General features: G+C 37.1%; 1 protein-coding gene across 1 annotated transcript in view; it reads right to left on the reverse strand.

Annotated features, from left to right (window-relative positions):
* The window catches only part of LOC135587604 (uncharacterized), a 105,704-nt gene extending 95,286 nt beyond the window's left edge, over window positions 1–10,418 (reverse strand). Inside the window, exons 1-6 of the mRNA XM_065079193.1 lie at window positions 10,143–10,418; window positions 8,330–8,433; window positions 8,066–8,200; window positions 7,924–7,974; window positions 6,058–6,152; window positions 5,873–5,990 (exon numbers count right to left, since the gene is read on the reverse strand). Of these exons, the coding sequence (XP_064935265.1) occupies window positions 5,873–5,990; window positions 6,058–6,152; window positions 7,924–7,974; window positions 8,066–8,200; window positions 8,330–8,433; window positions 10,143–10,239 (600 nt within the window). The 5' untranslated portion in view covers window positions 10,240–10,418. The remainder of the gene's footprint in view (window positions 1–5,872; window positions 5,991–6,057; window positions 6,153–7,923; window positions 7,975–8,065; window positions 8,201–8,329; window positions 8,434–10,142) is intronic.
* Window positions 10,419–17,366: the final 6,948 nt, after the last annotated feature.

Consider the following 17,366-nt stretch of genomic DNA (forward strand, 5'->3'; position numbering starts at 1 on the left):
GCCGCATCTACCGTGCGGATCACCACTAGAGAGGAGGACAGTTGACCTCCTTCATCCACTCCTACAGATCTTGGATTTTACAGGGATATACGATCTCCCCAGATAACAAATCACACTTGATACGGGCGATTTCGGTTTTGCGTTTTGTTTTGCGCATCAATCTTCGCACGGCGACGAGAACCTTTTTCTTTGGGAAATATGGGATTTTGCTTTTCTCTTCTTCCGCTACGCACGTGATGCTCTGTCCAGGTTTCCCAACAATGGTATCAGAGCCAGATTGCTCATGCGATCGATTGGTTTTTAAGCTACGTGTGTTGATGAATCGCGTAGAATTGTTTTTTCGCGATTGTTGTGGTTTTTTGTCGTAGTTTTCAAATCTGGACTGCACCCTTTTCTCGCTGTTAAAACGTGTTTTAAAAAACACTTTTGACGTCAAAACTGTTGACACAAAAGAGGGAGAAAGGGATGCTTGCAGCCTTGGCCGAGAGCCTCGGCCAAGAGCCCTAGAAGAGGCTCTCGGCCTAGCCACCTACAGTAAACGAGAGCAGCCATGCTACTCTCAGCAAGGCAGAACAAAGACCCTACAGCCAAGGATTCCTGGTTGCAAGTGGGACCCCTAACGGCTATGGTTTCCTAGCCGACTAGGAGACCCTGCGGCCAGGGATTCTTGGTCGCATGTACCAAGCTAATGGTCAGGGTTTCTTGGCAGCTCAAGGCAAGGGTTTCATGTGATGTGATTATTATTATTGAGGCCTGCGAGCCTTCATTTTTCTCGTTTATTATCGAGCATGCGTGCTTGTGATTACGTTGTAATTACACGATGAGGCGCAACGAGAGCGTGGAGGTAACAACAAGACCCACGAGGCCAAGACGGACGATCTCGACGCATGGAGATGGGCAGAGATGCCGACGGAACCGATGAAGACGAGATGGACGATCATAGGGCATGGAGATGCGCTGATGCACACATAGATCATGATGTAAATGATTGGGCCCACGGCTCGGGCTAAATCACATTAGGCTGTGGTCCATGATCATCTTGTGTGATTGCTCATGTGATATGTGATTGCTTATACACCTACTAGATACGTGCATATATATATATATATATATATATGCATGCGATGTAGATATATATTAAATATGTATGTATGTGACACGTCATATTAAAAGACCGAATCAAAATCTCCTCTCACGATAATATTGTCGGAAAGCGTAAGACAATTAGATTGACTCACATGGCCTTCCATCGTGATATAGAGGAATCGATTCTCGACATAGGTTAAGTCGGTCAAGTCCCTCGAGGCTCACCTATGTTGCGATTTGAGATCTTACCTACGACATAGAGATGTCACCAGTAACCAGAGGACGTTGTATGCTTGGTCAAGTCCCTCGAGGACATATCATCGAATCAGACTCATCTTATAACGATGGTGATGACTTAACCGAATATCATGGCTGGTCGAGTCCCTCGAAGCCATGATGGTTCGAAGGTCGAACAGAACAGGAATCACAAGGAATTATGATCGACAAGAGTTGCCCATCTTTTCAGGCTTATTTTGATTGGTTGAGTCCCTCGAGGTTATACTGAGACTCTGATTGGATCCTGATCCCCACTAGAGATCCGCTGAGGGTCACCGATTCACATACCAGAGGGTGTGTGTTTCACGAAAAAATAGTGGGAGTAAATTAAGATAGAAGTCCTTATCTAGTTATCTTGATTGTTTACCTTTATGTAAAATCTACGTATTATTTATTTCTGCTACATCTTTTGTTTGTCAAAAACATCTCGCTTTCAAATCTCTTACGTGGTATACTTAATGTCAACTGCCTCACTGGTCCCAACTACACGGATTGGCTCCACAACTTGAGAATCGTTCTCACGGTGGAGAAAATCGCGTATGTCCTTGACATAGTGATGCCCATGTTGAATCTCGGATTTTGATGATGCAATCAATTGATGAGTTTACAATCTAATCTACGTTTTGAGTGACGTAGGACTAACTTCGATTAGAAAAGGCAAATCGATTAAAGCAGGAGGAATCGAACATTGGGCCGGAGTGAAACATATCAGGAGATTGGACGTCGAGCTGGATGATCGGTCGACGTACCGGCAGAAGGACTTCGTGCCATGAGTTCGAGCATCGAGCCGAAGATCGGACATTGCACCAAGGAGATCAAATGTTGCAGAGGTCAACATGTCAATTGGGCAATACGCCGAAGGAGAGGACGATGCATCTAAGGATCGGACGAAGCACCGGATGAATCAATAACATGCCGGACAACAAATGATTCATGCTTTATAATCGTTTGTCTAGATCAAAGTAGTTTAGAAAGCTAATTGAGTCGATTTTGGGATGTAACTATGCCAACTCAATTATGGGCCAATTAGGCCCAAGTTAGGGTTATTTTGGGCCAAGTGGAAGGCCCATTTGATCACTCATAAAAGGGCCAGGCGGTGGCACCGACAGACTGGGCGATGGTACCGTTCAGACAGTCTCCCAAACTGTGTCAGGCGATGGTACCGGCAGTCTGGGCGGTGGTACCACCAATCTGGACGATGGTACCACCCAAACATAGTCTTCCAAACTTTGTCAAGCAGTGGTACCGCCAGACTAGGCGGTGATACCACCCAGTGTCAGTGTTGCAGGCGGTGGTACTGCCAGGACCCAGGAGACTCAAGAAACCTAGGATGAGACCTTTTTTAGCTCTATTTTTTTAGTCATTTGGGGTCTATAAATACCCTAGTTATTTCTGCTTGGAAGAGCACGAAATTAAGTAAAAAAAGGGAAATATATACTTGAGGAAAAAAGTGTTGTAATCTCTCTAGAGTTAGTGAGTCTCTTCCTCCTAGAGTTAGAAAGTTTCTAAGGAAGGAGTGATGTCCAAAAGAGAGAAGTGTAAAGGTTCTCTCTTGAGCCTGTGAAAAGGAGAAAGAGGTGTAAGAGTAATTGATCTTCGCCCATTAGAAAGAAGATCGGTAGTGAAAGTCAGTGGCCTCAAGTGAACAGGAATCAGGAGTGGACGTAGATCGGAACGACCAAACCACTATAAAATATGGTTCACCTTTAAACACAAACCCTAAATAATCTCGGTCGTAGGTTACTCGAGTGTTGTATACCAGTCCATATAATAAGGGCGGCTAGTCTCATAGCTGCTCATGTGGGGACCCTAGGAATACAATGCAGGTGCTCATTGGAGAATGAGTTCACTGATTGATCCGCTCACGGAATGTTGGATGGTTAATAATACCTCATTCCAAGGTATGCAATTTCGAATGGTATCGCCCGGTACGAGGGGTACGTCCCGATCCGACGGCATACCGGCACACTGACCGCCCGCTACCGGGCAGAACGTTTAAAAGCACCCCGTATCGAACGATACAGGGTAATATCGAGCGGTAACGGTAGAAATTTCGACTGTTACTGCCCGGCACAACTCAGTAACGATTGATTTCGACCGGTACCATACTGTAATAGTGCTACAGTGCTCCAACGGTCAAATTGACCATTGGAGCCCTTTCTCATAGTATTTAAACCATTTTTCTCCCCTATTTCACTCCATTACATTCTCATACTCTCTTAAACTATCTCAAACTCTTTTTTTCTCACATTTGTGCTCTCCCAAACTCTACAAAACAAAGATTTGTGACGAATATGATTCATGACGATCAGCACCACATTAATGCACCAATGACATACGGTGTATCAATACACTATATCTTAGGATCAATTTCATGATTAGGTCCAACAAACATATCATATTAATATGCATATGTATAGGATCGAGGACCCGATCCACCACTCGTGGAGGCCCGTCGTTCGTTTTAATGATAGAATCAACAATCAGGTATATCTACATATATGATTATTTAATTCATTTAAATTTTAGAGTTTATATTGTAACAAAATAGTCTAAAAATGATAAAATGATTTTTCTGTAGATATTTCAATATTTACACAAGGACAATCCGTAATGGATTGAAATACGAACCTTGCACAAGATATTCTTCAAAGCCCGAAAAAGATATAATTTTGCTAAACTTATGCTATTACTATATTTATTTCTAACTTAAAAAACCTATCCTAACTTTTTTTTTTTCAGATATTTTCGGAGGGTTTTACACCTAAATTAGGTGTACCACACGGTACGCCCTAGCGTACCGCTCGGTACACGATACCGTACCATACCGAGCCAACCTCGAAACACCGGTATAGTACGGTATTGCATACCTTACCTCATTCTCATATAACGATTTCGTGGTCTCAATTGTATGTTTGGTCCTTAGACTTGAGACACAAATGATGTCCCGTTTGAGTACTTTGTTTTTTGATACCAAACTTATACGTCTGGAGGTTTCAGATCTAGCACAGCCGATTATCGAGAGTGGTAGCCAACCTTGCGAGGGCAATTGAGTATCGATAGAGGACCATCCGCTCTCGATATTATGAGAGGAATATCCAATGTGTTCTTGCTCAGGCAAATCCCTGGCCAAAGTCATTCGAATTGAAATAGAAAGAGTTTTCCGAGAGAATCCGATTAGAGCGAGACTCGAGTAGATTCCGTATGGGCCTGACAACACCATACTCGGTATACAGTCTTTGGGATATTGGATGAATGAGGGACTATAGATACACGGTAACTGAGGACAGACAAGTCCAATGGATTGGATTCCCCTGTATCGTCTGGGGACCGCGGCGTAGTGGCTTGGTACGTCCATAGTCGATAAGTGGAGTGAATTAGTATAAAAGATGATAATTCGCTGAGTCAGAAGGAGTTCTGACAAGTATGACTCATGGCCAGCTCGATATTGGGCCTAAAGGGTTACACACATATGGTAGGTGTCGCGGCGAGTAGAGGTTCGGATATGAGATATTCGTTGGAGCCCCTAACTTATTGGATATCCATTAAGCCCCTGAATTATTAGATCTTGTGGATAAGATCCAATAAAAGCTAATGAGAGTTTCTTAGGTAGAAATCCATTAATCTAAGAGGCTTGGATAGTTGGATGGAAATCAAATACCTAATTGGGCATGATCCATTAGGGTTAAGTTGACTAGGACCTCTATAAATAGGAGGGAACCAAAGAGGCATAGATTAAACCATTTTTGGCTGCTACCTCCTATTCTCCTCCCTAAACGACAGCCCCAGTTTGGGGTGTGTGGACAACAAGAAGAGTCGGCCCCTTCTTGATCATATAATGCACGTAGAGAGGAAGATCGTGCCGCGATTTGAGGATCGTTTTCTCCGCATCTACTGTGTGGATCACCGCTAGAGAGGAGGACAATTGACCTCCTTCATCCACTCCTACAGATCTAAGATTTTATAAGGATAAACAATCTCCCTAGATAACAAATCTCACTTGATACACGCGGTTTCAGTTTTGCGTTTTGTTTTACGCACCATTCTTTGCACGATGATGAGAACCTTTTTTCTTTAGGAAATTTGGGATTTTGCTTTTTTGTTCTTCCGCTGCGCATATAATGCTTTATCCAGGTTTCCCAATAATACCGATCAGTACACATCGGTAACGATTGAAATCTAAGGTGTACCAACCGGTACACTTCGGAAATTATCGAAATTTAGGACGTACCGACCGGTACACCTTGGTAACGATCGGATTTCGACCGTTACCACCCAGTACATACCTTGTATCGCTCGATAGCGATACAAGGTCAAAACACTGGTATCGCTTGGTAGAGGGTGGTCCGCGTACTAGTATCCTCTCGGACTGGTACGTACTACACTTACCGAGCAGTACACATCAAAATTAAGAACCCTAATATGAATAAGAATCAACTAACGAGCATAAAAAAAATTAATTGATAAGAAAATTAAATTTTGCAGCAGGAGCATAAGACAAACAAATTACCTTTTGAATTCGATCCAGAGCACCACCAGTAGCAAAGGTTTCCTTACCAAAATCATCTATGGTCACTGCAGAAAGCCTTGCAAGTTTCAAAGCTGCTGCAAATGGATGGCCAGGATTGCTGTGGAAATAAACAATAAGACCTCAATACATTGAAAAATCAGCAATCACAAGACGAGAAAGTGTACCTTTCTGTGTCTTCATATCTTATATGTATATTGGTAATGGAGAGCTTGAGATTTCCGATGATAGTGTTAATCAATGATCCTAGCCATGATGTATTCTTTAAAAAAGAATGTCAGTTACAAAAGCAAATGATGGAGCAAAATCCACTAATTCTGAAATTGAATAATGCAATAATGCCTTGAACTGTTTGGTATGAACTTACAATGTTAATTGTACCATAGACAAGCAAAGTGGTTAACAAATAATTTGCCAATCAAACCCAGTTTTAATGCAAAAGTCGTAATTATCACAGAAGCAAACTTTCAGACATACACCAAACAAAATTTTCTGTTCAGAATTGCCAATCGAAAAGAAGATATGTAGGATATCCCTATAAAAATTTAAAAACTTACATATATTTCAAGTCCATTTATGAAAGCTTTTTTGCATTAGATTCCTTAAAAAAAAAAACGGTTGGAATGTGAAGTTTATATTATCGAAGGACACCAAGTATCTTTTACTTCTATGCAAGTTGACAAAAAAATTGCCCCCTAAATAATATAATAACTACAAAAGCAGTCTTTTTCAAGATGAAATTTAGATTTTACATTCTGCATACTTATCTTACTTTTCGCAAATTGTGATCTATCCAAAAAATCATTATGCTAAGTTGTGAGCATCAGCAGCAGCATGGCATGTGCCATAAATTTTCAATGAAAAAAAACATTAATATTTTTTTTGTATCTGAAAAACTTTATATAAGTTTTCAATGAGGTAAATTTGGAATACCATACAAATCAGCAACAGAGCATCAGACGTAATTCCTAATTTCCTATAAAGTTAAACCTAATTTAGTGAAAAAATTGAGCAATTGCCATGAATAACATCATCCACAACTGGATTGACATAGCATACATGTAAATAGTCTAGGTTGCCAAGGCATACATATGTATGTATGTATATATATGTGTGTGTGTATATATATATATATAGTGTGTATATATATACATACATGCATACATATATATATGTGTACATATATATGTGTGTGTGTATATATATATATACACACACACACATATATATATGTATGCATACATATATGTATATGCATACATATATATATATATGACAGTTTCAAGAGATCTGCCCTAGCCTATCTATTCTCAAAATATAGAAAACCAGACAACCATAGATCATAAAAATATACAAAAGTAGCAGTAACAACAACCTGTAAGGTCTCAAGTCTCAACTACCAATTATGTAAATGATTTACCAAACATTGCATGAACGAAATAAATTCAAATTAAACAAGAGACTGCCTGTAGGAACCTCCTACTCCATATACACATATAGATAAACATTGTTTCTCTCAGGCTGACCAGCAAAATGATTTTTCCATTCAAATCAAGACCGAACATCAATTTGCAAACGAACAACCCAGACTTCTAGTGTGATTTTTACCCCCTCTAAGTTGTTCCCATATCAATAACCAAGGATCTCCAATTCATTTACCCATTCACCAAGTGAAGCACAAACTAGGTGACATAGCATAGAGAAAATTTAGTTCTTCACAAGTTAATGGATATACAATGCAATCAACTTCACAGATCATAATCTTTCGTAGAAAGATATTGTAGTGGATCTAAATTAACTTCAATGGTTTGGAACTATGATTTTCAATCTTCTATTGAAGATCTTGGAGACTTTGAGAAGTGATTCCATAACAGGTTGACTAGTGACAAGTTTGATAATACACATACATAAATAGTAAATATTATATATGTGTGTGTATGTGTGTGTGCCCACGTGCATATTCAGGCATACATATTTATCATCTCAAAATGAACAAAAAAATTCAAAAAATCAAAAAAATTAGTGGAACACACCATTTCAGATTTGAGCTGCTGCTGACTCTCCAACAGCTTCATTTCCAGTTCCTAGTTAAGAAGATAATATAATTAATCAAAATATCATATGGAACTTCTAACTCATAGTTGACAAGAATGAAGACGATAGGCTGATTTTTACCTTCACTTGATTCTTCTTGGCTTCTTGGACAGCATCTTCACTACAACCTTCAATTTGTGTTGCAGGTTCAGCTAATAAAAGGATTCGATCAAGATAAACCAGAACTGGTTCTTGTCCCAATCGACTCCATGGAACCTGAAAGAAGAATAATAAAGAGGCATCCACATTAGAAGTCGAATCTTTCTTACACTAAATGAGAAGTCTATTTTGTAGCTAGGAAAATGAAAATAATGAAATGGCTACGAGAACTTTCTTTTTGCTAACCTTCAGCTTCACAGATCCAAGAAAACCTGCTTTAACTTTAACAGGCAGCTTCAAAGCATTAAGGGCCTCTGGCCTCAATTGCATGTTTGATAGTTCCACATCCCCTGCATTCCAAATTAAAAAAGAAGAAAATTAATAGTACTTGCTGGTCACTAGATACAAGATCTCTAATAAAGAAAGAAAATAAAGCTGCTAGAAAAGCTAAATAAATATTAAACACTAAATAGGTCCTTTAGCTCCAATTAGGATTTTCTACTAATCACTTGAGGTTATATCATCCCAAACTTTTACCTGATTTAGTAAAAGCTACATATCTTTTCCCTCCCAGACCCCACATCGGTGACAACCTTGTGCGCTGGGTTCATCCTTTCCAAATGTTCTTTATTAACATTTTGAACATCCTATGATGCCACATGTATATCCATTGATAGTACCTTAAATGCATGTCATATTGTCACAGCCTCCTTTAGAAATAATGGAAATTACCATGTGATAGGAGCACAAATAGCTCCATTACCCAGTGTTCAAACTTAATGTCCTTATATTATCATCGTTCACAAGATGCATTTGCAGCTAACCATTATAAATTGTATTATTCAACAAAAGTGCCCATCTAAGCAACAATAAGACTGTTTTTTTTTTTTTTTGCCTCAAATAGCTGTTCCGAAGCTCAACTTGTTTCCCTCCGGCATGTGAAAGAACAGAAAATAACAAAAGAACTGCCACAACCAATCCCTTTCTCTGCCTAAATTAACATCGCATCTAGCCTTGTGTGATTTCTTCCAAACCCAGGAAGCATATCCCGCAACCATCCTCCAAAAACTCTATCTCACAATGGACAGTCTCATCCTCTAGATGGATAGATCCAAAGCTGAATTACATGAAGTAGGTCTAACCCATCTATCATGAAGATCTTCCCTCATAAAAGGTGGTGCTGCAGTAGATCTGTTCATATAGATGGTTGCATCCTCGAGTGCATTTAAGTATCATGGTGATATCCTTGAGTGACTGATCAAGCCTCAACATCAAAACCTCAATTCAATGGCGCTTGAAATGCAAAAGCACGTGAACTAATTTCAATGATCACAAGCAAGAAATGAACATTTTGCACTAACATGTACCCTAACATTTTGCATTTCGCTTTTATCTAATCCTTGACATGTCGTTATCTGATGTTGATGTAATGAAGGCAACAAACCATGCCTTCATCGACTGCCAAATAGTTAATATTCAAAAGAAAAGGATAAGCAAAACGTGGTACAATCCACATTTTACTTGTTGCACAACAAATTCTTTATCAGAACAGTGGCCTAGTGAAGCTGAAAAACAGAGAAGTCAAGGTGGTTAACACAATGCACGTGCAATTACCAACAGACAAATGAATCGAAGAACTGGAACCCCAAATGCCATTGGTACCACCAGCGAAATAATTCCCCAATCAAAACGCAAATACAACTCCAGAGTAGATTAACCATAATTCCCATAATTACAATCTTGAAATCCACTCGCGGTGCAGAATTCTCCAGCAAGAGAGCAACAACCAACTATTCCCCAGCAAATCGTTATCAGACATCGGAGAGACAGTAATGAAAGAGAAGAAAAGCAATAAAGAACCTAATCCCCGCAAAGTGGTACGGTTTCTATTCTTTCTCGATTTATTACGCATTGAGGGACAAATTACTCCCTACCAAATCGTTCTCTCTAGGGCATGATACATCAAGAAACGAGCACAAGAAGGAAAAGAACAGCGATCGAGAACCTGATTCCAGTACAGTAGGGCATTTTTTTTTCCAGGTTTCGTGATTTTATTTACCTTGCCAAACGCTGATCTTGAGGGCCTCCTTGCTGAGGCCGCGTACGTAGTTGCCGAGGTACTTCTGAAGCAAGAAGGCGACCTTGTCCTCCAACATCTTCTTCTTCTTCTTCTTCCACTGCTACTACTCCGCTCGATCGATCGGTCGATCATCGACTTCCCGCCGACCGCCGCATATTTCGAGAACTGCGACGCGATCGTCGACGAATGGGAGGGTGGAAAAGGGAGAAAAGGATCGGGTTCGAAGAGACGAGAAGATTTCAGAGTTTGCTTGACGAGAGGGCCTGCGACTAGCGACCGCCTTATACATTGCGAGGAGAAGCGGAGGGCTGGCGCCGACGTCATGCGCGTATTAAGTGTCGAAAATACCCCTGTGATGTGCTTATTGGTAACGTATTTTATTTTCTTTTTATCCGCTCCTACAATCATTTTTATTTTGGCGTAATTTGAAAGGATGCCTCAGTTGAGGTCGACAAATTACTCCGCTTATTCGGATTACGATTGGGTTCCGAATCCATAATGCATGTCCACTTTCAGTACTCCAAATTCAGATTAATAAGTGACAAGTTTTGGGTCCTGTGCAGATCAAGAATTCAGCCTTATCGTAGGTTGACTTCAATTTGTTTCGAAGACCCCTCTTTTTGTAGCTAATTTGTTGGCGTCTCCCTTAGTTTTGTGGGTTAGATCGGTAGATTTCAGACGAGCTTTTACATTGCGATGATTGCTACGCTGAATCTTCTTTACTTTTTCTTTGGATAAGGAAAAAAAGATGATCGCCATTGCCAAAGCTTATTATGTCCGACCAAAACTCATGTGCGAGGGTGAGAAGCCATATCTCTCTACAGTAAAAGAGTGATCTCGTTTCCCTCTCGGGACAGCGGCACCTGTTCATATACGTAGGAGATGAGAGACGAAACGTTCATGGATGTACCTCTGAACGAATGGGGATGAAGACTATACATCTGTGAATCACGTGAACGGGCCCGCCCAATTAAACTGAAATCACTGATTAATGTGGCTGCCCCGTATGATCCCATCTACCAATCAAGTCAACAGTTGGTTTCACGTGCATGTCGTACCAAGCGATTTGGAAACACGTGATATCCATGTTGCAGGTTTTGGGGATGAGCAGTTTTGATATATTCAACAATCTATTCACGTGATGACAAATTTTGTATCAAAACTATAACTAATCTTATGTGGTCGATACGATGTATAAAAATATTAATTATATTATCCGATGATTATAATTAATATGTCAACCAAGTACCTCGTGTCACCAATTAGATCGACTTTTCTCTTCCGAATAATGGTTGATAATCTTAAGAAACTATTGCTACTGATAACACCTTGTGTTATCTCGATAATTATCAATATATTTTTTATTTTATAAAAAAATACGAATACATCACGTCACCATTTAAATCGTATTATGTCACACGTTCGATGCATCATTACTCGATGCGTTATTGAACCTGATCAATTCCTGGTCCTAAAATTTACGACTTAATCTTCAAAACCTTGGAGAACAAAGATTCTGTGTTTTAACACTTGCATGTATTTCATTGACGTGATGTTTATATTCATCTCTTTAAATATAACAATGCCAAATATATAAATAAATATATTATTTTTAAAAAAAATCTAATTTGATAACTAATAATTGTATTTAATAGTGTTATATATATATATATATATATATATATATATATATATATATATATATATATATATATGAGGGGTACTGTGGTGATTTAGAGTGATGGGGAGGGGGACGTTGCATTCCACATTATCATCCGCCAGCACGCAAAGCACTTGAGTCAGTTATCTGGGCGCGAGGTGGTGGGCTAAAGATGGGTCCACACTGTTTGTATCGGTTGTCGCGTCCAGATGGACAGGCCCGAATCATCTATTGGCCGAAATTTTGAATCCAATGACAAATCTGGCCCGTTAAACCACAAACGGCCTTCCCTGGCCGTTTCGAAGAAACCAAAAGTCTGGTACGTGGTTGATCGATAAATGGACACGATACGGATCGAACTTCACATACATTTGCGGTTGGAAAAAATGGACAAAGAAATGATAAAAATACTATGAAAACAAATAACAAACACAAGATCAAGAATACTTTATGAAATATATTTAGACTTGAAATGTATTATTTTCTTAAAAATAATATTTACACCTTTTTCTCGATAAAATTGTTATGGGTTTGTAAATAGTTTTAGTCGATATGACAAGCCTTTAGAAGATATGTATTGAGCAAACAATAAAGAATCTTAAAAGATGAATTAAAGAATTTATAATTCAATCACTTGAAAAAGTAAAGAAGAAGAGTACGAAAGAGATGTCTTTATTATTTACCCTCAAATACCTATTTATAGATATTTTTCTCCAAAACGCAACATTTGAAAAATAACTATCAAAATAACTATAAAAGAGACCACTTTTTCAAATAAATCATTAAAAAAAATTCTTTTTTCTTTTTAATTTGAATAATTGATAACAATCCCCCACTTGTTCAAATTTAAAATTTTATCCAAGTGATTAAATAGTATTTATAAATAAAATAATATATCTTTCGATTTGAATATTACCTAAGCATCACCAAGTGAAGTCAAAATCTCAAATAGCATAAATGCTTTGAATTTATTATTCATAATGATAACACCAGTGATACCACACACATCAATACAACATCCTTGTATTCCTCATAAAATCTCGCTCAGCCCTAATATGGCCTTTGGCTCATCCAAATTCATGAACTTTTATGAGAGAAAACTCCAACTCTTAATCGAAGCGGCACCACTTCTAAGTTTATATAAGTGAAGTTCTTATAGTATCATTGTCACTCTTTGATATGCTTGTCCTAACTTACTAAACTTCATTAAGAGTATAATTAACTCAACCCTCATTCAGTGACAACCAGCACATTAACATCTTTAGATGGGACTCATAAAATATTTCAAAGTGCTAAACCACTCTGCATGTCAATAACTTGTTCTTATCCTTTGAACTCTTCATTACTCATTTCATAATGTTGAGTAGGGTTGCTATCATTGGTGTATCTTTTATTTAAGGGGATTTAGCCCCATCCATTTTGATGTTGATCTTACAACTTCTCTTATAAGAGGTTTGGTGAATGGATCAATCAAATTCTCATTTGTTTTCACAAATGTGAGTGAAATAATCTCACTCTTGATTAATTTCCTCACATAATTATGTCTAAAACTTATATGTCTTGACTTTCTATTATATATTTCACTATACGCACGAGCTAAAGCGGCTTGACTATCACAAAGTATAGAAATTGAATTCACACTGTTAGAAGTCAATAAAATTTCTAATAGAAAGTCCCTCAACCATTTAGCTTCCTTTCCTGCATCTGTTGGAACAACAAATTATGATTCCATAGTTGAGTGAGTTATACATGTTTGTTTCTTTCTCTTCCAAGAAATAGCACCACCTCCCAAAGTGAACACCCAACTAGTAGTGGATTTGTTATCTCCAAAACATGATATCCAACTTGCATCAGTATATCCTTCTAAAATAGCAGAAAATTTTGAGTATTGTAGGCCATAATCTTTGGTTCATTTAAGGTACCCAAGAACTCTTTCAATAGCCTTCCAATGCTCTACATTTGGATTGCTAGTAAATTTACTCAATTTACTAACTACAAATGCTATATCAGGTCTTGTGCACTACGTTGCATACATAAGACTTTCTATAGCACTTGAATATTCTAATTGAGTCACTGTTCTTCCAACATTCTTGACTAATTTGATACTTGGGTCAAACAGGGTATTTGCTTCTTTGATTTTTAAGTGACTGAATTTCTCCAATACTTTCTCTATGTAATGAGTTTGACTCAAAACATATCCCTCACTATTTCTTTTTACCTTGATGCCTAGTATAGTATCAACTTACCCAATATCTTCATCTTAAATGTTGAAAATAGAAACCTCTTTGTTTCTACAATACCTTTTATGTCGTTGTTCACTATTAGCATATCATCAACATAAAGGCAAACTATCACCATTTAGTCATTGCAAGTTTTGAGATAAATATATTTATCTACAATATTATGAATAAATTCATTAGAAAGAATTATTGCATCAAATTTCTCATGCTACTGTTTTGGAGCCTGCTTTAAACCATACAATGACTTAATAAGTTTACACACTATATGTTCATTTCCCAGTAGAACAAAACCTTTGGGTTGTTCTATATATACCCCCTCATTGAGGTCTCCATTTAGAAATACCGTTTTGACATCCATTTGATTAACATAAAGATCAAAAATTGATGTTAAAGTAAAAATAATTTTAATAGACGTGATCCTAGCCACAAGAGCATATGTGTCAAAATAATCTATTCCTTCCTTTTTGTCAAAATCTTTTAGTAATTAATCTTGCTTTGAACGTTTGGAGAGTACCATTTGTATTATACTTCCTACAAAATGCCCATCTACAACTAATAGGTTTAGAGGCAAAAGGTAAATCGACAAGTTCCCAAGTGTGGTTTGACATAATAGAATCCATCTCATCATTAATAGCATCTTTCCAAAAAGCAGCATCATGAGATGCCATAGCTTCTTTAAACATTTTAGGATCATCTTCCACTTGTAAAACAAGAGGAATTGTTTTTAAGACTCTCTCATTAGTTCCTTCTACAAGGTAAAAAGAAATACTTTGAGAATCAATCTCATCCGATCTTAATGTTTTTACTTTTTGTACACGAGTGCTTCTCCTTAATTCATAGATTGCTCTCCAACCTCTTGTGAACTTAATTGATGCCCAATCAAAGGAATATTAGGTTGCTCACTAACCTTTTGAGATGTTTCCATTGATGACTCTTCACTAGTTGGAGTATGAATATTATTACTTGAAGTCATTAAATGTTCAAAGAACTCCACATCTCGAGATTCTATTATGATATTAGACTTCAAATTACGAAGTCTATATGCTTTGCTATTTGAGGCATAGCCTATAAATGTACATTTAATTCCTCTACATTCTAATTTTGTCCTTTGAAGATCATTATTCTTATAATATACAAGATATCCTCACACTTTAAAATAACCAATGTTCGGTTGTCTTCCTTTCCATAACTCATATGGAGAGATCTTATTCTTTTTAAAGGAAATTCTATTTAAAATATGACATGCAACCAATAAAGCTTCTCACCACAAATTATAAGATAATTCAGCATACAACAATATAGCATTAATCATCTCTAGATAAGTTCTATTTTTTCTTTTTGCTAATCCATTTTTCTCAAGTGTTCTAGGTGATAAACATTCATGAATTATGCCATGTTGTTCAAAAATAAGTTAAATTCATTAGGAAAGTATTCTCCTCCTCTATCACTTCTTAAAGTTTTAATTTTTTTGATTTTTAACTTCTATTTTATATTCCTTAAAAGTATTAAAAGAATTATTTTATATTTCAATAAGTACACATATGTGAATCTAGATATATCATCTATAAAACTAATAAAATATCTATTACCTCCTCTCGTTAATGTGTCATTTAATTCACATATATCAGAATGTATTAAGTCTAACAAATTAGTAAATCTTTCTCACACTTTTGAAGGGTTTATTCATCATCTTTGATTTAACATAAATTTTATATTTATTAAGATCATCAAAATGATAATTTATTAAGTCACACTTAACCATTCTTCTAATGGTGCTAGTTCCAATATGTGCTAATCTATCATGCCATAATGAATAAGAATCAACAATATAGATAGAAGCAACATCTTTATTAAATTTAGAATCATCGTCAACAATAGATAATTTGACAATTCCCTCGGTAGAATAGCCTTTTCCAACAAAAGTTCCATTACGGAATAGAATTAACTTCCCGGATTCAAATACAGATTTAATTCAAAGTTTGCCAAGGGGATTCATGAAGAACATTAGTAAGAGTAACTTTCTTACCCGAGTGAAAGTAAGTTCCACATTTCCCTTGCCAATCACCTTAGAACGAACTTCATTTCTCATTTGAATCTCTTGCCCTTCTGTGACTTCTTTGTAAGTCTTAAAGAGTGTCTTATCATAGCAAATATGGATGGTAGCACAAGTATCATACCACCAACCAGAAATCTTACCAAATATGGCATTCACTTCGCTCATTGTAGCGATTATATTATCATCTCCCTCAGTAGAGTTGACTTTCGATTTCTGGCCCTTTTTAAATTTACAATCCCTAGCAAAATGATCAGGTTTTTCACAAACAAAACAACCTCCACTCTTTGGCTTCTTAAATTTTCTTTAATCCCTTTTGGGGCCAAAATGATTCTCTTTGTTTTGTTTGCCTTTGTTGGAATTGTTAGGCTGATTCACAACATTTGCTTTTATATTACCAAAATAGTTTTCACTCTTGTCTCTCATCTTTGATTCCTACTCGATTCGAAGATGTTTTTAAATTTGCTCCAAAATAATATCCTTCGAGTCATGTAAAATCTTTCTTATACCCTTTCCAAGATGAAGGCAACTTGGCTATTACAGCCCATACTTGAAAAGGTTCTGTAAGTTTAATTTTTTCAACCTTCAATTGATTAACAATGACCTGCGACTTATGCACTTGTGTCAAGATTGGCTTGTCATCAACAAACTTGTAATCAAAATATTTAGAAATTAAAAATTTCTTTGTACCTTCTTCCTCGGCACGATACTTGAATTCCAAAGCATTCCAAGTTACTTTTGCAAATGGTTCCACTATATGAAGATCATAAAGCCAATTCGAAAGAGCATTGAGAATGTGTCTTCTACATGTGAGTTCATCTTCATTTCTCTTCTTTTGTTCAGTCTTGACTTCATCGGTGTCATCATCGGTTGGATCAGGAATTGGTTGAAGATTTGGATCAAACACATAGAAGATCTTCAAAGTAGTCAACATGAACTTCATCTTGTCTTGTCAACGAGTAAAATTCGTTCCATCAAAACGATCCAAACGAACAAAATCTTGATTCAATAATTTGATAGTATTTGTAGCCTTCATGGTGAATTTGTATAAACTCACAAAATATCATTTTTAGATTGTTAGAAAAATTCAACAAAGAAGATGATGAAAACACTATAAAAACACTATGGAAACAAATAACAAACACAGGATCAAGAATACTTTACGAAATATATTTAGGCTTGAAACGTGTATAAATACTTTCCTAAAAACGATATTTGCACCCTCTTCTCAATAAGATTGCTATTAGTTT

This window comes from Musa acuminata, chromosome BXJ1-8 (genome assembly GCF_036884655.1).
Source record: "Musa acuminata AAA Group cultivar baxijiao chromosome BXJ1-8, Cavendish_Baxijiao_AAA, whole genome shotgun sequence".
NCBI classification, from domain to species: domain Eukaryota; kingdom Viridiplantae; phylum Streptophyta; class Magnoliopsida; order Zingiberales; family Musaceae; genus Musa; species Musa acuminata.